At 37.6% G+C, this 21,524-nt stretch overlaps 1 protein-coding gene across 1 annotated transcript in view; it reads left to right on the top strand.

Moving 5' to 3' along the window:
- Positions 1–12,491, top strand: part of SLC16A1 (solute carrier family 16 member 1) — a 32,987-nt gene extending 20,496 nt beyond the window's left edge. Inside the window, exons 3-5 of the mRNA XM_007459046.1 lie at positions 3,842–3,985; positions 9,042–9,908; positions 12,185–12,491. Of these exons, the coding sequence (XP_007459108.1) occupies positions 3,842–3,985; positions 9,042–9,908; positions 12,185–12,462 (1,289 nt within the window). The 3' untranslated portion in view covers positions 12,463–12,491. The remainder of the gene's footprint in view (positions 1–3,841; positions 3,986–9,041; positions 9,909–12,184) is intronic.
- Positions 12,492–21,524: the final 9,033 nt, after the last annotated feature.

The following is a 21,524-nucleotide window of genomic DNA, read 5'->3' as shown; positions in this document are numbered from 1 at the left end:
AACACAATTTAACATGTAAAAGTCAAAACCTCCCATAATAATCAAATATGTAGTTGCTTAGTTAGCAGAGATTCGAAAGTTAAGTGCATTTATTGTTTGGGATTGACAGGGTTTCATGTTGCTTATTTAGCCAAGCTTTCACTTTTTTAATCATAATTTAGTGCCTCAGATTATTTTCACATGAGCTCTTTAAAAGCCCAGTATAAAGATTCTGCAATTCAACTGTAAAACCTTAGCTTAGGCTTCTAATCTGGCGGCAGATTCAACCAATATTTATTAATATTAAGCACATAGTCCTCACTAGGCTAGGTGTGAGTGATAGAGAACACTGATCTTGATCCCTGCCCTTGGGAAGCTTGTAATCCTCTTGAGACAATAATGTAATCTCATGAAACAGGAATAAGTATTTGAAGTCCGTAAATTAGTTCAGTGCTTAATCTCATTGCACAGAAAAACGGGTAAGTTTTTTGTGCCTTTAAAATTTTGAACGTATGCCTGTTTTGTCTTTTGTAAAATTAAGTGCTTTTTAAAAGAACGTAAGTGCTAAATTATAGTACTTACTTTTTTTTCATGAGCCCAGAGAAATCAAAAGGGATTTTGGACATTTTCTAGCTTCTGAGAACCAATAATTTTGGAGGCTCTGAACTTGATCTGCCAGGATTTCTAATCAGGTTTTGACTGATAGCTTGAAAAAATTGGCGTAAATATTATCCAGAGGTACTCCAGGTGCTCAGTGTACCTTTAAGCTGATTACAAACAAGAGGTTCACATGTTGCAATTCTAAGAGCAAGAGCTTGAGAGCCGCTTGCATTTTGCATCAGAAGTAAGTGATGTCAGTTGTGCTGATTGCACATGACACTTTCTTTTGGGAAAACAGTTCCTTCTTTGTCCTCACCCAGAGATAACTAGCACATTTCTCTGAATTTGTGTTATAATAGGCCTACAAACTGTACCCCTCTCTATTTTTAATGATAGCTAATTGGGGCCATTCTTCCTGAAATAACTCTGAAAGATAAATTGCATATCAAGAGCCTTGTGGCATAATTTTTACTAAATGGGTTGTTTTGTTTGGCTCTTAGGTGGTATGACCCCATAAGAATTATATTTAAAACTGCCTTAATTCTTTAACTTGTACATTTCAGCCACACCCTCAACAATAATACGTTTTGTGAGTGGTTTAGGGTTAAGTTTTCCTCCCTCCCTCCCTCCCTCCAAGTGCTTTGGTTCACAGATAACATACTGATACTTGTTAAAGTATATTTTTAAAGGAGAAGATCTTAGTTACTTACTCTTGGTTTTTGTTTGAGGTTTTACTTTTTTTTTTTTTTTTTTTGCGGTACGCGGGCCTCTCACTGTTGTGGCCTCTCCGTTGCGGAGCACAGGCTCCGGACGCGCAGGCTCAGCGGCCATGGCTCACGGACCTTAGCCGCTCCGCGGCATGTGGGATCTTCCCGGACCGGGGCACGAACCCTTGTCCCTTGCTTTGGCAGGTGGACTCTCAACCAAAGAAAAATAGGAGGGGGGCGGAGGAATTGGGAGATTGGGATTGACACATATACACTATTGAAACTATGTATAAAATAGATAACTAATGAGAACCTACTGTATGGCACAGGGAACTCACTCTTCTCGGTGCTCTGTGATGACCTAAATGGGAAGGAAATCCAAAAAAGAGGATATATGTATACGTAGAGCTGATTCATTTTGCTGTACAGTACTGTAAAGCAACTATACTCCAATAAAAATTAATTTTAAAAAATGAAAGTATAAATTCACATATTTTCAGTTCCACAGTAATGTCATCGTAACATTCCTAGTTTAGAACTTAAAATACTGTAGACTTTACAGCATTAACTTCTACTTCACGGAGTCAACAGTGTGGCAGTATTTTTTTATCTTTGTAATTCTGACTATACAAAAATCTGTTTAATGCCTAATTTATATGGACATATTTCATGAATATTCTTTCAGTATTTAATTCTTTCATCATACACAAGCTGTAAATTCAAATTATTTCCAAAGCAGCTGTGGCCTAATATTTTCATGAAGTGACTTAGAAGTACAATGAGAACTTGTTTATACACATCCTTGGTTGAGCCTGAAGTCTCTCCCGCAGCCATTTCTTGACCAGCCCCTTAGAGAGAATTGGTCCTCCAAAATACTAGGATATCAAAAGCTTTCATTCCTTCTTGCATGTTTATTATATGTATGTATACATATATACATACCACAGTTTGAATATACATACCATAATTTGAAATTGGGTTCCTTGGGGCCAGAGCCTGTCCTTTTAATCATAGTGTACCATACTGCAACTCTGAATATAGTAGCACTAGAATATGAGTAATGCAGAATTTTTCATAGTGTTTATAGAAATAAAATATGTCAACATATGATCAGTAGTATATTCTGAATATGTGCATTCTGTGTCTTTTTAAAAATAGACTTACTATCTTCTAGGGAGCTAAGTATAGAATAAACAGAATAAAGTCAGAGTTTACTGTGCTAATAGAAGAGAAACTTGATTTGTATGTCTTCTGCTTTATAACTTTGGAACTGTAGTTCCAAAAATACATATGTAATGGGGAGAAAATGGGCTGGATTCAAAACTTGGTTCTCATTAGCTGCAAGTTCAAATATTAGTTCTTCTTGTGTCCCCTTCCCTACTGATGCATTGCAGTGACCCTTTCTTATTTGCAGTCATCTGCCTTAACAAGGCGGACATGATATGGTATCATGTAAACAAAGTTGTCATCTCCAAAGTCCAGAGCCATGAAGTAGGGACATAAGTATTATAAATAAGTGAAATTCAGAGAATGTCAAATGTCATTCATTTGTAATCAGCAAATATTGTTAGTCTAAGAGTTGTGTTACAGCTCTTAAAACATTGTTTGCTTTAGATAAGACTCATAATTAAGACTTAAAATTTTGGAAAAGGGGAATTACAGTTTATACCTATTTGTAGCAAGTAAGGAGAGGCCATTTGACTTTTTTGTATTTGAAAACTGATACATGAAATGCATAAAATCTTTTTATTTGTGATCCTTATAACACTATACTTTGGTTTCTTCTCTCACGTTAAAGAAAAACTGATTTTTTGGTATGCATCTCTTTAGCTGAGGAGATTTAATCTGGTTTATGTTGTTAAACCTGAGAATGTTTTGACCATTATCTGACTTAATCTTCTACAAACATTTTTTCATAGTTTTGCTGTCACAAAACAGCAGTATAGGCACAGAACCCAGTTAACCCTAGAAGACATTCCATTCAGTTCAATACCTGAGATATCTAGGTGTAAATGGGAACAGTTTCGTTTTGTTTTGTTTTAAATTTAGATGTCCTAATTGCAAAACTACTGAACTTGGGGAAAAAATTATGTATTTTGTCTTTGTTTTTTCTTCTTTTTAAAAAATATGACACAAACTACACTTATGATGATGTGTAAAGAGTACTCTTAAAATCTCTCATCAGTCTGCCTATCCCAAAAATTAACATAGAGCAAACTTACTAAATATGTGTCGATCATATCCTAGATAAATCAAGAAGCCTATGAACGTCTGTTACCAAGGCTTTCAGCCTATTATGCCTTATAAGAGAAAGATTAAGGAAAGACTAGAGTCTTATATTTTAGTAAAATTCCATCCAAGATTTCAAGATAGAGAAGATACACAATGATTCTTCTAGCATCTTTATTTTCCAGCCCACATACCTATGATTATGAAATAATTATAGATAACAATACTCTTACCATTGCCTTTTGTTGTATCTGCTTATTTGGAAGGACTTGTCGTTTAGTGCCATCAATGCCTTGTGTACCACTAAATTTTTGATTATCTCTTAGGTCCTATCAGCAGTATCCTGGTGAATAAATATGGCAGTCGTCCAATCATGATTGTTGGCGGCTGCTTGTCAGGCTGTGGCTTGATCGCAGCTTCCTTCTGTAACACTGTGCAGGAACTTTACTTGTGTGTCGGAGTCATTGGAGGTGAGTTGGTTCATTTTCAAGCATTAATATATTGCTGGCTATTTGGTATTCACCTGCATTGGTCTTTCAGATCTTTTGAGTGAAAGTCCCTCCTTATAGACATTATCATTTTGACAACCTGTTAATTTAAGAGCAATAGAAAATCAAGTTTTAAAAAGAAATTACTGTCATACAGTAGGTGTACATTGTTGAATAAATGAATTGAAAGAAATGATTGTATCCCTTGTCCTAAGAATAGTCAGTGATTTGTAGATAAAATGTGTCCGGCAGTCGTTGCAAGGGCGGTCATTGGTTACTATCTCTGTCTCGCTCTCTTTTTAAAAAAAAAATTTGTTTGTTTGTTTGTTTGTTTATGGCTGTGTTAGGTCTTTATTGCTGCGCGCAGCCTTTCTGTAGTTGTGGCGAGCGGCGGCTAGTCTTTGTTGCGGGCTTTGTGCGCGGGCTTCTCATTGTGGTGGCTTCTCTTGTTGCAGAGCACGGGCTACTCTTCATTGCGGAGCACGGGTTTCTCATTGTGGTGGCTTCTCGTTGCAGAGCACGGGCTCTAGGTGCATGGGCTTCAGTAGTTGTGGCTCGTGGGCTCTAGAGCGCAGGCTCAGTAGTTGTGGTGCACGGGCTTAGTTGCTCCGTGGCATGTGGGATCTTCCCAGACCAGGAAGGGCTCGAACCCACGTCCCCTCTGTTGGCAGGTGGATTCTTAACCCCTGTGCCACCAGGGAAGTCCTTTCCCCCTTATTTTAATAGCCAAATTAAGATAATGAACTGCTGATGAGTATGATAAAGATTATGTATAACTTCACAGTCCAGAGACTTTGACTACTAACATTTTTATGTATATATATCCTTCCCAACTTTTTTCTATACACAAACATAACTTTTTTCAGAACAAAAAGGGATACGGTTACATAAAGTATTTTGTTTTTGTCACTTAAGAGCATATCATGAACAACAACCATATGTATGTCAGGCACTGTCTACATGCTGTGGGCATAGGGCAACAAGTCCAGCAAAGTCGTGCTGTTTCATGGGAGGAGGCAGACACTGCTACTCAGAAATAAATAAGAAAAATCAGGGAGTGATAAATTCTATACAAAGACCTTGCTGAAGAGATGACCTTAATAGAGTAACAGCAGGGAACTAGTTTTGTGAAAATCTAGGGGAACATAGGCCCTAAATCAGCAGCATGCTTGTTAGCACAGGTGAGAATGGTCTGGTATGAGATCTGGGAGGTAAGGTCAGGGTAAAGGTTATGGACAGAAAGCCAATAGCAGGTTTGCAATAAGGGTGTGACCTAGTCTGGTTTACTGGTTTAAGTCTCTGAGTAGCTTAGACATAAATGGTAGGGAGCAAGCAGGGGCCAAGGAAGAGCATCTTCAAGTTATTTGAATATTTACTTATACTAGCACCATTTATTGAGTAATTCTTGTTGCAGTAATTTAAAATATTACTTTTATTGTACATTAAATGTTTATATATATTTTAGGTATATTCCTGGACTTTCTGTCCACTTTCTTCGTCAGTGTTTACCTATTCCTGAGGCAGAGTCGCACTATTCTATTGATTGTAGCATTTTAAAGTCCATTTTAAATACCTGTTCTGTTTAGTCCCATCCTGCATCACCCAAAATTTTCTGGTTGACTCCCTTGTGTTCTCTAGTATGTTTTAGAATCATTTTACTTCATCTCCAAAATGAAATGCACTGATATTGTCATCGGAATCACGTCAAGTTAGCACTTCCATTTGGGGAGTATTGACATCTTGGCAATGTTGTGTTTAATTATACAAAAACTTTGTGTGTTGGTTTTAATTCTCTGGCCCTTCAGGAAAGTTATACAATTTATACTTTAAAGTTTTTGGTGCTGTTGTAAAAGGAATAATTTTGTATTGCATATTCTATTTTAAAACTCTATTTGATAACCGTCTCCTTAATTACATTCTTTGCTTATAATGATCCTTCACGTGACTTGCCAGATTTGACAGTTAATCACCTTCAAATAATATAAATAATTATAAAAATAACTACTAACATTTATTGAGTGCTTACTACATGCCAGGCACTAAGTTCTTTTAGTCATAGCAGTGCTGTGCGCCTGTTTTACATACCACGAAACAGTCATAGGAGGGCAACGTGTTTGACATTACACAGCCAATAAGTGATGATGATGAGATTTGAACCTACATAGTCTGGTTTTATTTATTTTTTCACCACACAGTTGATCCCCTTACTCATTTTGCCCTCTGCCCCTTTTTCTCTGGTGACCACTACTCTGTTCTCTATATCTACATAATTGTTTGGTTTGGTTTGTTCATTTATTTTGTTTTTGTTTGTTGGTTTTGTATTCCACATATGAGTGAAATCATTATGGTATTTGTCTTTCTCCATCTGACTTATTTTACTTGGCATAATGCCCTTAAGCTCCATCCACATTGTCAGAAATAGCAACATTTCATCTTTTATGGCTGAGTAGTATTTCATTATGTGTGTGTGTGTGAGGGGGGTATGTGTGTGTGTGTGTGTATATATATATATATATATACATACACATCAACGTTCTTTATCCATTCGATCGTTGATGGGCACTTAGGTTGTTTCCATATCTTGGCTGTTGTAAATAATGCTGTGATGAACATGGGTGGGTGCCGTTACCTTTTCAAATTAGTGTTCTTTTGTATTCTTTGGATAAATACACAGAAGCGGGATACCTGGATCATATGGTAGTTCAAGTCTTAATTTTTTTAGGAATCTCCATACTGTGTTCTACAGTCACATCCTCACCAACAGTTGTCATTTCTTGGTTTTGGTAATAGCCATTCTGACAGGTATGAGGTGATCTCATTGTGATTTTGATTTTCATTTCCCTAATAATTAGTGATGTTGAATATCTTTTCATGTGCCTGTTGGCCATCTGTATGTCTTCTTTGGAAAAATGTCTGTTCAACTGCTCTGCCTTTTTTTTTTTGTTTTGGCTACTACTCACAGCATGCGGATCTTAGATCCCTAACCAGGGATCAAACCCATGCCTCCTGCAGTGGAAGCTTTGAGTCTTAACCACTGGACTGACAGGGAAGTCCCAACTCTGCCCATTTTACAATTAGGGATTTTTGTTGTTGTTGAATTGTATGAGTTCTTTATATATTTTGGACATTGCCCCTTATCAGATACAGCATTTGCAAATAACTTCTCCCATTCAGTAGGTTCTCTTTTCATTTTATTGATCCACTTCCTTTGCTATGCAGAAGCAATTTGATGTAATCCCATTTGTTTATTTTTGCTTTGGTTTTCTTTGCCTGAGGAGGAGACATATCTAGAAATATATTGCTAAGACCATACTGCCTGCACTTTCTTCTAGGAATTTTATGGTTTCAGATCTTATATTCAAGTCTTTAATCCATTTTGAATAAATTTTTGTGTTTGGTGTGAGATAGTGGTCTAGGTTTTTTGTTTTTTTGGGTTTTTTTGGCATTGGCTGTCTGGTTTTCCCAACACCATTTACTGAGGAGACTATCCTTTCTTACTATATGTTCTTTGTTTCTCTGCTGTAACTTAATTGTCCATGTATGCATGGGTTTATTTCTGGGCTCTCAATTCTGTTCCATAGATCTATGTATCTATTTCTCTGCCACTACAATGCTGTTTTGATTATTATGGCTTTGTAGTATAGTTTGAAAGCAGGGAGTGTGCTACCACCAGCTTTTTTGTTTTTCTCAGGATTGCTTTGGCTATTCAGGGTCTTTTGTGGTTCCATATAAATTTTAGAATTTTTTGTTCTATTTCTGTGAATAATGTCCTTGGGATTTTGATAGGGATTGCGTTGAACCTGTAGATTGCTTTAGGTAATAAGGACATTTTGACAATGTTGATTCTTCCAATCCATGAGCACGAGATATCTTTCCATTGATTTGTGTCTTCAGTTTCTTTAAACAGTGTTTTATAGTTTTCAGGGTGCAAGTCTTTAACCTCCTTGGTTAAATTTATTCCTAGATATTTTATTCTTTTTCTTAGGATTATAAATGGGATTGTTAATTTCTGATAGCTCATTGTTAGCATATAGAAATGCAACAGATTTTGACTTATACTGCTTTTGTATGCTGCAGTTTTATTGTATTTGTTTATTATTTCAAATAATTTCTTGGTGGAGTCTTCAGGGTTTTCTATACATAAAATCATGACAGTCTGCAAACAGTGACAGTTTTACTTCCTTTCCAATTTGGATGCCTTTTCTTTCTTTTTCTTGCCGAATTACTCTGGCTAGTCCACATAGCCTGGCTTTAGAGCTCACGCTTTAAAACGCTATACAATATTATGTCGTACTTTCCATTACTTATATCTTTTTTTTAAGTTCATTTTTCATTTTATTGTTTATTGAGGTATAGTTGGTTTACAGTATTAAGTTTCAGGCGTATAGCACAGTGATTCACAATTTTTAAACGTTATATTCCATTTATAGTTATTATAAAATATTGGCTATATTCTGTGTGGTACAGTAGATCCTTGTAGCTTATTTTATATATAATACTTTGTACCTCCTAATTCCCTACCACAATCTTACTCCTCACCCCTTCCCTCTCTCCACTGTTAACCACCAATTTGTTCTCTATGAGTCTGTTTCTTTGCTATTACATTTCCTAGTTTGTTTTTAGTTTTTAGATTCCACATATAATTGGTAACATTCAGTGTATATATATCCACATCTTCTTCATTCATTCTTCTGTTGGTGGACACTTAGTTTGCTTCCATATCTTGGCAACAGTAAATAATGCTGTTATGCACATTGGGTCTTTTGTAGTTCCATGTAAATTTTAGAATTTTTTGTTCTATTTCTGTGAAAAATGTCCTTGGAATTTTGGTAGGGATTGCACTGAACATGTAGGTTGCTTTAGGTAATAAGGACATTTTGACAATGTTAATTCTTCTAATCCCTGAGCACAGAATATGTTTCCATTTATTTATATCTTTTTGAATTATATACCTCTTTATTTCTTTGGTTAAGTAGTGCCAAATATGTTTCTGACATTTATTGGAGTATGTGATTCTTTTTTCACCCCCTCTCCCCAGGTCTTGGGCTTGCCTTCAACTTGAATCCAGCTTTAACCATGATTGGCAAGTATTTCTACAAGAGGCGACCGTTGGCAAATGGACTGGCCATGGCAGGCAGCCCTGTGTTCCTCTCTACCCTGGCCCCCCTCAATCAGGCTTTCTTTGGTATCTATGGCTGGAGAGGAAGCTTCCTAATTCTTGGGGGCTTACTATTAAACTGCTGTGTGGCTGGAGCTCTGATGAGACCAATAGGGCCCAAGCCAACCAATGAAGGGAAATATAAGTCTAAAGAATCCCTTCAGGAAGCTGGAAAATCCGACGCAAAAAAGGGGACAAGTGATGCAAATACAGATCTCATTGGAGGAAATCCGAAAGAAGAGAAAAGATCAATCTTCCAAACACTTAATAAATTCCTGGACTTATCCCTGTTCAAGCACAGAGGCTTTTTGCTCTACCTGTCTGGAAATGTGCTCATGTTTTTTGGACTATTTACACCTTTGGTCTTTCTTAGTAATTATGGCAAGAGTCAGCATTACTCTAGTGAGAAGTCTGCCTTCCTTCTTTCCATTCTGGCTTTTGTTGACATGGTAGCCAGACCTTCTATGGGACTTGTAGCCAACACAAAGTGGATAAGACCTCGAGTTCAGTATTTTTTTGCTGCTTCTATTATTGCAAATGGAGTTTGTCATCTGGCAGCACCTTTGTCCTCTAGCTATATAGGATTCTGTGTCTATGCGGGATTCTTTGGATTTGCATTTGGGTGGCTCAGCTCAGTATTGTTTGAAACGCTGATGGACCTTGTTGGACCCCAGAGGTTCTCCAGTGCTGTGGGATTGGTGACCATTGTGGAATGCTGTCCTGTCCTGCTGGGGCCACCACTTTTAGGTATAGTATGTCTCCCTATTTCTATGGTTCTATTAACATAAAACAGAAGATTAGGAAGGTGATAGAAAACAGAAATCAGTGAGCTGCTCGACAGTCTTTCTTCGCTTCTGTACCCTCAGTGCTGGCACAATGCTTGGTACAGCATAATTGCTCAGATACTTAATAGAACTGAATTAAAGTGAATCATCAAGCTGAAAGAGGGATAAAAAACTATTACACACTTAAGTATGTATAATAATTTTTCCTGATAAAAATCCTAACCTGTTTATTGTAGAAAAATGTATAACCACCTTTAAAATACTGTTGGTGATTTCTTTTTAATTGTGGAGTTTATCTCAGCAGTAATATTTAAAATAATAACAATAGGTACCAGGTGAGGGCTCACAGTATACTAGGGACTGTCCTAATCTTTTTCTGTATTTTGTCATATATTACAAGTGTGTGATGTCGGACTATTATTGTTCCTGCTTTATAAATAAAGAAATAGAGGCTTCTAAAAGTGAAATAACTTGCCCAAGATCACACAGCTAGTTAAGTGACAATAAAACCTGATGTATTATTCTCTTAAGAATGCTAAATGGTTTACATTTTAAAATTATTACTAATACAGAATGCAACTATAATTTGGACTTCTGGATGTGAGTCAGGCTTTTGAGATTATGCACTATAAAGTAAGGAAGGATACATAACAGAAGATCCACTAACTGACCTGTCCACCCTCTCTCCTCCCTATATATACCCAAGGAGATTCCAAATCCTGTCCGTTTTTGCTTCCTAAATCTCTTTCTAATCTGCCCATTTGCTCTCCATCACAACTACCACTCTTATCCAAATCTCCTATCTTCTATCAGTAGCCTTCTAACTTTACCCATATCCACTCTAGCTGTTCTTCATCTCTTAGAACACTCCAGTTGCTTCCCACGTTCTTAGGGTGAAGATCAGATTCCCTGCTGTGGCCTACCAGGTCCTGCGTGGCCTGGCCCACCTGTGTCTCCAGCCTCATTTCCCACCACTCAGTTTGCTCTCTCTGCTTCTCCTCTCACACCCTGTGCTTCCTCCTATCACCTGCCTTTGCACTGGCTGTTCTCTGCCCTGAGCCTTTTCCCATCTCCCTTCTCCTGGGTAATTCCTATCCTATAAGTCTTGGCTAAAGTTACACTTTAAGAAAAGGCTTCCTGACCCTAATTGCTGGTCTAAAACCCCTATTTTCTGCCTTCAAACCCTCCTTGTAGCACTTGTCACAGTCTGTGTAGTTATTGGATTAACACTTCTCTTCTCCACTGAGCTGTGGATGTTACCTCCTTTGCTCACCCTTAACTCAGGGCCTAGCAGACCCAGGGCCGTGTGTATATTTAGAGAATCAATAAGTATTGCTGAGTGTGTGATGCCCTATGTTGGAAAACCGTATGGAATTATATTTGAATTGGTTTTTATGTCCTTTATATGTGTAGGGTTTTCCATAGTTTAATAAACACTATTTTGAGATGCTAATAAATTTTACTATAACAAGGAATTCATGGCCGAGAAAAGTTTGGAAACGCCAAAGTAAATAAGTTTCTTTACTATCAGGTCTAATAAAGCCTTTAATAGAAGAGACTATGTGTCATTTCCAAATTTACTTGACTTTGCAAACACTAGGGAGTAACCCTGTAGCACAGAAGTTATGGTGCAGGCCTCAGAGTCAGACTTGCTGGGTTGAAAGCCAACCTGTTTCATTTACAAGCTTTATGACCTTGGATGAGTTACTTAAGTTTTCTGTACTTCAGTTTTTCTGTTATACAATGGGGATGATGATAGAACCTTCCTGTTGTGAGGATTAAGCACTTAGAATGGTGGAAAGGTATTGCTGTTAGTTAATGTTTTAGCAGAGGATGAGTGTTCACAGGAACGCCCTTTGGGAAATGCTGATGTCAGAGAAAGTGCATTGGCCTGGGAGACTGGAATTAGCTCTATGGCCTTGGGCAAGACTACTAAACCTCTTTTGAGCAACAAATTTTTCCATTGAATATGGAGAGGATTGACTCTAGGTGGTCTCTAGGACTTTCCCAATTCAAATTTGCCAAGATTTAATTATTTTCAAGTTCCTAAAGTTAACAGACTGCGCAGGGCCATCCAAAATCAGTGTGACATAAGTAAAAGATCAGATAATTATGAGCAGTTTCTTTTTAGACTAATTAGTCATTTATGGGTTCTTTGAATGGATTCTTAAGCTTTATTTGGGAAAGGGCATAACTCTACCCACATAATTTTTTTTTTTTTCTTTTTGACATCTTTAGGTCGTCTCAATGACATATATGGAGACTACAAATACACATACTGGGCATGTGGTATAATCCTTATTGTCGCAGGCATCTATCTTTTCATCGGCATGGGCATCAATTACCGACTTCTTGCAAAAGAACAGAAAGCTGAGCAGCAGCAGAAAAAGGAAAGTAAAGAGGAGGAGACCAGTATAGATGTTGCTGAGAAGCCAAAAGAAGTTACCGACGCAGCAGAATCTCTGGATCCTAAAGGCATAGAAGGAGGCCCCAAGGAGGAGGAGAGTCCAGTTTGAACCTGTGGGGCTGATGGGTAAATGGAGCAGCTCATGACCCCAAATGTTCTATTGGCCTGTGATCTACCAGTGGTGCTCAATGCAAATACTGGACATTTCTGTGGGAATCATACCAGGGGTTCATTGATGGAATTTTTGTTTCACTCCTTACCAGTAGCCTGGGCTAAAAATGTCATAGCCTTTGGGAAGGAAGTGGTTGAAAAAGAATGAGAGAAGGAAGTCGGTTTGTGTTTTTGTTTGTTTAAATCTTTGCTTTTAACAGTGTCATGATAATGTGCTGTGATAGTGTGATAATAATATGTGCCTTAAGTTTTAGTCTTTAGGGAGCCTTAACTTTTAAAACCATTCTGCTTAATTCATCCATTTTAAGTGTTCTGTTACAAGGAAAAATAACTAGTTTGAGGCAAATCTAAAATTTAAAATTAATCTTGCTTCATTGTTATTTGTAATAATAGTGTCAGACATTGTCACTAGAAGATTGAAAGTTGGGGTTTTTATAAAATCCTGACTAAAATATTTTCCTAGCATCAATAGTTGCTTGGCATATGTGCCTGCTAGATATATATTTAGGAAATTTAAGGCATAAAACTTTGCAAACATCTTGGCTGTTCTAGCTGCACTGTACTCACCAGTACACCTCCTCCAGTATCTTTTCTTGGTTTGCTTATTAGAAGCCAAGTGCTTGAGAGTTGACTTCATTAAATTACTATTTTTGCTCCCCTTTCCAAAGATAAATGTTGAGTGGTCATAGATCACCGCCCCTTTTGAGATCACATAGTATTCCCGCCCCCCCACACTGGAAAAAATAGTATTAAAATACACAAAACTGTATATTTGTGCCTCCTCAGTAAATTAAACATAGACAGACATTTCAAACAGCAGCTGAATTCAGCTTAGGTTTTTCCAAAACTTCAGTTAAACTGTGAGACTTGGAATCTTTTGTTGTTTTTCCTGGAATTTTCTCCCTTTGATTCATAGTGGTTCCATTTATATCCACATCTAGCTTAGCACTGTGTGTGAGATAGTCTTTGTGTCTTCAGTTTTTTGGGTTTTTTTTTTTTAATGTTTGCTAATTAAAGAGACCCATAGAGATTTGGCCCACACAAACCAATAAGGATAAGATTGGGAGAGAAGTTGCTATGTTTGCTTCAATAAGTAACTCCTTTTCTTTTTCTTATAAGGCCTTAAAGAAAATTGTGTTTTGCTTAGAAAATTATTGGACACGTTCTTACTCTTTACACAAACCTAAACCTTTGTGACCCTTTCCACTTGTCTGAAAAGTAGAGAAATGGGTTTAGTATAAGGATAGGAAGGAGGATGGACCAGAATGAAAACTGTAAATATTTTTTCACCTAATATCTTTTAAATGGTGGCAGGAGGATAATGATAGACATTCAATAAATTATATTCAATGCATTTTAAAATATTGTAATTGACAGTGTGAAAGTATAGATATAAAACCTTAAGAGGCTGGCTTTTTAAAATAAACTTTTTTTTTTTTAAGAAATGTTTCTTCTTCTATGTGCTTATTTTCTTGAGGAAAATATTTTGTGTCTTCATTTTTATTATCAAGATTCAATTTGGCCCTTCCTAATGTAAATTATTCAGCTTATGTGTGTTGGGATTTGTGTATATGGCTTATTTTGATTTTTCTCCTTACCTCTTCTTTAAGGCAACCAGGAGGGGAATTTTTTGAAACAACCTCTCTGAAAGCATTTTGAAACCAGAGCAGTTAATCTTAAGGATACAATGAAAGCTCCCCTTCTGTGCCCAAGTATCGTGACAGATGGAGGAGGAATTTTAGTGGAGAAGCCTACTGTGATTGATGGCAGGCTTGGCTCCAGTTTGGACTCTGCCATTTTCCATGGACTTAACCTCTGTGTACCTGTTTCCCCTTCTATAAAAATGAGGATCACCCTTGAGTAAAGTAATACAAGTAAAAAATGTGAGGTGGGGGGAGTAAACCTGGTGTATAAGATGATTTTTCCCCATCCCAGTTGTTAAGCTACATCCACACATAAGACCCTACTTAGTCTTTTTCCATTAGTTGAATCTTGTTAGTGAAGTGAGGGGGTTTTGGTGCAGACTGACCATTTATTAGAAGGAAGTGTTCTGAAGTTGCTGTATTCTGAAGCAAAGTTTAAAAACTGGCTCAAAGCTGGACTAAACAAACCTTTTATTACCCAGTCCAACTCTGACTTTTTCCGACTGAAGATACAAGCTTAAGGGATTTATTCAAGATCAAGTTTGGTAACAGAGCCAACACTAAAACCCGATATAGGCCTACTCTGCTATCTATTCCTTGTTAACAATCAACTAATCCTCTCTGTGTTGCAGTGTTGTGTTCAACACTGGATGCATCTGGGCTCTCTGACTGGGCAGTCTGTTGTCCCTTGCACCATATGAGGATTGACTTAGACTTCTTAATTTTATTTCAGTTGACACAGCTTCAGTGGCTGCTTTGGGAAAATAGAGTACCTGCCTATCTTTGCGTTTTTCCACACTCTAAGTCACAGAGAACATACAGCTCTCTAAGTAGTTGTGCCCAAAGAGGCTTGGGACTGTTCAAGAGTATACTCTGAAATAGCCTCCCAATTCAAATCTGGAAAATTATTTAAGAAACTGATAGGTTGGACAGTTGTAGATGATCATGATAACAAGACCATATTATCACATTATAGTCCTCTATTGAGAACTGAAATTATCTTAAACTATTCAAAATAAATAATTTCTTCAAAAAATATTCAGGAAAGGATGATGCTAAAACAAATTATGGAAAATTCAGGGAGGTATTTTTATCCCCAATTTAATCACATTGATGAATAATCCTCTTATTCTTGGGTTGTGTGAATTTAGTAGTTTGTGCCATAGGTTATATATGTCAATATTAATCCTGTATTTTAAAAAGGAAAAAATTTGTTAAAAGCCATTTAATATATGAGCCAATGTTTTATTATATTGAATTTCAGATTGATAAATTGGGTATTGGTTTATATGAAAAACCTCAGTGTCTGGGTTTTACACCTTCCCTAGCAAATGGTTCACATTATCAGGTGTGTGCCCCCTGCCCCCTCCTTATGGTTGGAAAGATGAGGAAAGGTTAACAGTAAATTTCCACCTTTGCAACAACATGGCTTGTTTTAATCAGCTCAGGCACTTGAAGAAACAGGTTAGTGATACACTTCTGTCACTATGAAAACTTGATAAGGAAGTGATGGCCTAAGCTTGCCTGGCTTGCCCAAATGTGAGAAATTAAGCCAAACCTCCTTAGATACTTCTAATCTGAAGCATCTAAGGAGGTTTCAAGTACATCGTTCCTGAAATGGTGTTCTAGCTTTGTATCCTTTCCCCCATTTAATCTGGGCCATAGTGACAATCATTCAATTGAGAGTGATTGGCAGAGTATCTTTCTCCTCAGCTGAACAGCACTGATTTACTTACTTTTTGCTGACTTTTACCTTGACTTGCTAGAGGAGACTGGAATAGCTAGCAAAGGAATTACAGCCTACCGGTTGCTTAACAATATAGACTGCTAGGGTTAAGCATCAGATGTTTTCTTTTGTAAGGTATTAATAATTAGTACCATCCCCCACTAGGGTTGTCATGAAGGTTAGTTGATATGTGACAGCTTGTGTTAAGTAAGGGCTTAATAAGGGTAGGCACCTGACTATTAAAAAAAAATCAAAGAAAAGTGGTACCGGGGAAAAAATTGAGCTCTTCTAATTTCCAAGGTGGGTGGAGCCTTTGCAGAGGATAGCTCTAAGGGAGTGACTCTTAAAGACTATTAGCTAAATGATCAAAAACTGTCCTGTTGGATCAGATCCTCCGTTTAGTCTTACAAATGTAATGGTCTTTGTTTGGAAATGAATGGAAACTAACACCTCATGAGGTTGTTGCATGTATGTCCCGGCTCTTTAAGTAAGGTGGATTTGAATCCCAAAGCCCTTGCTCTTTGTACACTGCCTCCACAAGGAAGACACCTGATTAGTAACTGATAATCTTTTCCCTTCAATAGTTGTGATGATTCTTAAAGAGCAGAAATGTAACTAGTAGCCAGTCATGATTAAAATCCTTTGTCCCTAGCAATGTTCTTAAAAGTAAACTGAAAGATTGATGAGATTTTTATTTTTCTCTACTATATCAATAACATGACTTAAATTATAAATTATCATCAGTTGGTGGCTCAATAAATTGGTACAACAATATTGGCAAAGCAGTTTCATAATATGTGTCAAATACCATGAGTTCACATCTTTTCCCTGAGAATTCCAGACTTGGAATTTGTAAAAGAAAATTGTTCCTTTGAAATTATCAATTTCTTGTATCTAACTATTTAAACAGATGGTTATGAAGTCCTTATGATATATTCACAGCACAATGTTAAATGAAAAAACCAGAACACAAACTACCATGGTGTGTGTGTGTGTGCATAATACATATGCACAGGGGATAAAGGACATACACAAATATACTAATTTTGTGAGCATGGTAAATTTAGAGGTAACTTTTTTCTATATTTTTTCCACATTCTAAAGTTTCTTGATGTCATGGTTACTTTTATACTAAAAGAAAATATTTAGTGGAGCACATAATACTGGTTTACAGAGAGGAAAAAAACAGTACCTTTGATCTAGAAGAGTTCTGGCAAGAGACACATGACTCCTAAGAAAATGAAGCTGATAATTATTACAAACAGGTTTTATTTTTCTGCTTCAAGAATTGCATCTGGTGAAAGGAAGGTGAATGAGATGGAAGTCAAGAGCACTGTGGTCTCTAGCCGTGATTTCGCTGGTGCTGGGCCAGAGCTGTAGAGTGTAGAGTCCACAGGCTGCCTGTGTCAACCACCAGTGTCTCCTTCCTGAGACAGTGCTCTTGGGGACAGCATTCCTGTGGTTCCCCTTGCAGTCATCATTCAGCTGCAAGTGAATGTTTAACTCAGGAAGCCAGAGCATTCCGCACTTATCCACATTACAGTGTTAACGGTTGTCGAACATTATCTTACTGAGATCAGCATCAGAAAACAATACTATGATGGCACAAAAAGTAGAATTTGCTTGCCCGAGGCGCTATTTTAGTTTATTTACTAACAGGTATTTACTGGACCCTTACTAGTTCCCCAAGCATTGTTCTAGGCTTTGAGAATCCAGTCATGAACAAAATGGTCTTTCTATGCATCTTACCTTCTAGCAGGGGAAAGCAGACAGTGAACAGTAGGTTATAAGGAAAACAGCAATATTCAGAAAAGAGCAGTGGACATAAGATCAACCTTCATTAATTCACCTAAATAGTATTTTTTGGAGCATCATCTATGTGCCTATTTCCTAGATAGAAGGGATAACAGTGATCAGAATGTAGTTCCTGGCACCCCCAGCTCCTAGTCTAGTGGGGGAGACTGCATAGTAAGTGCTGTGATGGGACAGCACATGGAGAAGTCTCTAACCCAATCTCAGGAGGGCCTAAAAAGGACAAAAAGTATATACTCGAGCAAGTTAATTTCTCTGAGCCTCTTTGGTAAGTTAAACATAATGAAATTATTGTGCGGATTGTGAATGTACACTGCATACAGTTGAGTGCATAGTAGTATTGAGCTCATAGTAGTTTTAAAAATTAAATAGTGTCAGTTGTCACCAACCAGAACAATAAAGAACATGTGGTAATATTTGTATAGCTCATCAGAGTGTACAAAGGCCTTTCAAGTCTGTTCTGATTCATGCACAATCCTAGGGACGTGGGTATAAATGAAAAACACTGACCCTTTAGCTGGCACCACCCCTCCCCCACCCCTGCTGTCAGAAGGGTGCAAAGCAAGACTGCAGACAGCTCAGCTACTAGAGCTAAATGTTGTACTGGGTGGAAACAAGAATGAAAGAGGTTGAATCCTGGATAATCTTGAAGGGTGAACAGAGACCAAACCAATCACTTGGATCCTGCACCAAAATAAGTAAAATGGTCCTGTCTCCAATGAATTCACAATCTGATTTACAATCCTTTTCCTTGGCTTTGGAATTCATAATGTGATTTCTTCAGTTGTGGGATTTCCTTTCCTAATATGCTTTACTGATTCCAGAATTAAAAGTTTGCATTTCCTGAGCTTACTCTGGCCAGGTCCCAAGAGGAAGTGGCCAGCAGCCATTAAGAAGCCAGGAGGGGAACTGGGCTGGGATTAAAAATCACCTGGTGTGCTGACAATCTGTATGTCTGTAATTATTAAGAGAAGGTTTATAATAATTCTTGTCATTGTGTTTTATCTTTATTTTCCTAACTCATTTTTTTTTCCCTTGAGGCTAAAAGTGCCTGGGTACTTTTGTGTCAGGCCCTATTTACATATGCTTTTCAGAATGGGAAGAACCCTTTTCCTTTTAAATCCCAAGTACTATCTTGTTTCTCAAATGCTAAGAATGAGTATAAACAGGCTTGCAGTAGATGGAGTTCTGAGTTTTGGAAGGCTCCTAAACTACCTGCGTCCTAGCCTCTCCCCATTCCCACCTCCACGTACCTCATGGGTTCCCCGAATGTATAGGTTGAACTGCTGTACATACTGTTTCTCCTTGCAATGCTTTTTCTTTTTCCCTGCCATAGACTTGGTTTTTAACATCCTCCCTGTCTTTTCTCACCACCTCCAATGCGGCCTCAACACTGCTTCTAAAATGATTTTTCTAAAAAGGCCAGATTTTCAGCTGCTTTTATAACTTCAAATAAAGGCAATAAAGATAAAAATAATAAAACTCATCTAATCACTCACTGCTTTAAATCCTGTAGTTTGAGGATAAAGTCCAAACTCTTTAGCCTGACCCATAGGGCCCTTCTTGATTAGCTCCCACATACCTCTGCAGTCTTCTCCTGCCGATACTCAGCCCACACCCCGCTCTCCAGCCCAGGTGAGTTTCTTTTTCTTCTTAATAAATTTATTTTATTTATTTATTTTTGGATGTGTTCGGTCTTTGTTGCTGCGCGTGGGCCTTCTCTGGTTGCGGCAAGCAGGAGCTACTCTTCGTTGAGGCGCACGGGCTTCTCATTGCAGTGGCTTCTCGTTGCAGAGCACGGGCTCTAGGTATGCAGGCTTCAGTAGTTGTGGCATGCGGGCTCAGTAGTTGCGGCACACGGGCTTAGTTGCTCCGCAGCATGTGGGATTCTCCCGGACCAGGGCTCGAACTCGTGCCACCCAAATTGGCAGGCAGATTCTCAACCACTGCACCACCAGGGAAGCCCCAGGTGAATTTCTTAGTTCCTTAAGTGCAGGACCTTGTTTCAGACCTCCCTGCCTTCCTACATGCTGACTTCTGCCTGGAAACCCCTCCCTCCTTTCTCCTCTGCACCAACTCCTATCCACCGTTTGAAACTTGCTTCATGTCTCCTTTTACCAGGAGGACTTCTATGATTCCCCAACTTGTTTTTTTTCCACTGATCTGTTTTGTTCTTTTAATTGAATGAATGATTCTTTAAATTCTATAGTGCTTAACAATTTTCAAAAGTTTCACACACATGATCTCATATAATCCCATAGCAACCCTTTTTCTTCCTCCTACCCCTATATTGCCCCTCTCCCCACTGGTAGCCACTAGGTCGTTCTCTATATCTGTGAGGCTGCTTCTTTTTGTTTTATTCACCAGTTTGTTGTAATTTTTACATTCCACATACAAGTGATAACATATAGTATGTCTTTGTCTGACATTTCACTTAGTATAATGCCCTCCAATTCCAACCGTGTTGCTGCAAATAGCAAAATTTCATTCTTTTTAATGGCTGAGTAGTATTCCATTATATATATATATATATATATATATATATATATATATACACCCACTTCTTTACTCATTCATCTGTTGATGGACACTTTGGTTGCTTCCATATTTTATTTATTTATTTATTTATTTATTGGCCACACCACACAGCATGGGGGATCTTAGTTCCCTGACCAGGGATCAAACCCAAGCCCCCTGCAGTGGAAGCACAGAGTCTCAACCACTGGACTGCCAGGGAAGTCCCCATATCTTGACAATTGTAAATAATGCTGCTATGAACATTGAGGTGCATGTATCTTTTCAAATTAGTGTTGTTTTTTGTTTTGTTTTGTTTTTTGGATATTTACCCAGGAGTGGAATTGCTGGGTCATATGGTAGTTCTATTTTTAGTTTTTTGAGAAATCTCCATACTGTTTTCCACAGTTGCTGCCCCAATTTGTTTCTGAGTGCCTTTATGGCGACAGTACAGTTAGAATATGAATCTTAGTGTCAAATCCCAGGTCTCTGGGTACAAAGTCCAGATAGACCACTTATTAACTCTTGGTCCTTAAGCAAGTTATTTAACCTCTAGGCCTCAGTTCCTATATCTGTAAAATGGGACTAATACATAGAACTTACCTTATAGGGTTGCTATAAGGATTAAATATGACAACTCTAAAATCTTTAGCATACTTCCTGACACGGAATAAATGCTCAGTACATATTATCACTACCTCTGTCATAGTTTTTACCACTGAAACATAATTTTCAAAATGGTAATATCATGACTCTCATACAGAAATAAAATTAACATGTTTATATAACTCATTAATTAAGGAAAGAACCAGTATAGACAACTAATGAGAACATACTGTATAGCACAGGGAACTCTACTTAATGCACTGTGGTGACCTAAATGGGAGGGAAATCCAAAAAGGAGGGGATGTATGTATGTGTGTGGCTGATTCATTTTGCTGTATAGTAGAAACTAAGACAACATTGGAAAGCAACTATACTCCAATAAAAATAAAAATTAAATAAAATGTAAAAAGACACAAATATCTATATTTAAATTTTTCTATTTCTTACTCATTTACTAAAATAAGTAATTGAATTGAAGAAAAAAATAAAAAAGGAAAGAACCAGTAAGATTTTACAACTTTCAAATGAGAATTGGACTTATGGAGACTTATTCTCTACTGGACAAAACTCATTTGCATTGCCACGAACAGGAACAATTTGCATCACACATCAGGCAGGAAACATCTGCACCATCATCAGCCCTGTACAAGTTAACTTCCATCACAGCAAAGTTATAAAACAGCCCAGCGAAAGATAATC

The sequence above is a fragment of the Lipotes vexillifer genome, unplaced genomic scaffold, assembly GCF_000442215.2.
Source record: "Lipotes vexillifer unplaced genomic scaffold, Lipotes_vexillifer_v1.1 scaffold400, whole genome shotgun sequence".
NCBI lineage: Eukaryota > Metazoa > Chordata > Mammalia > Artiodactyla > Lipotidae > Lipotes > Lipotes vexillifer.
Note: the sequence above shows the minus strand (reverse complement) of the source record. Positions and strands in the feature narration are given on the sequence as shown.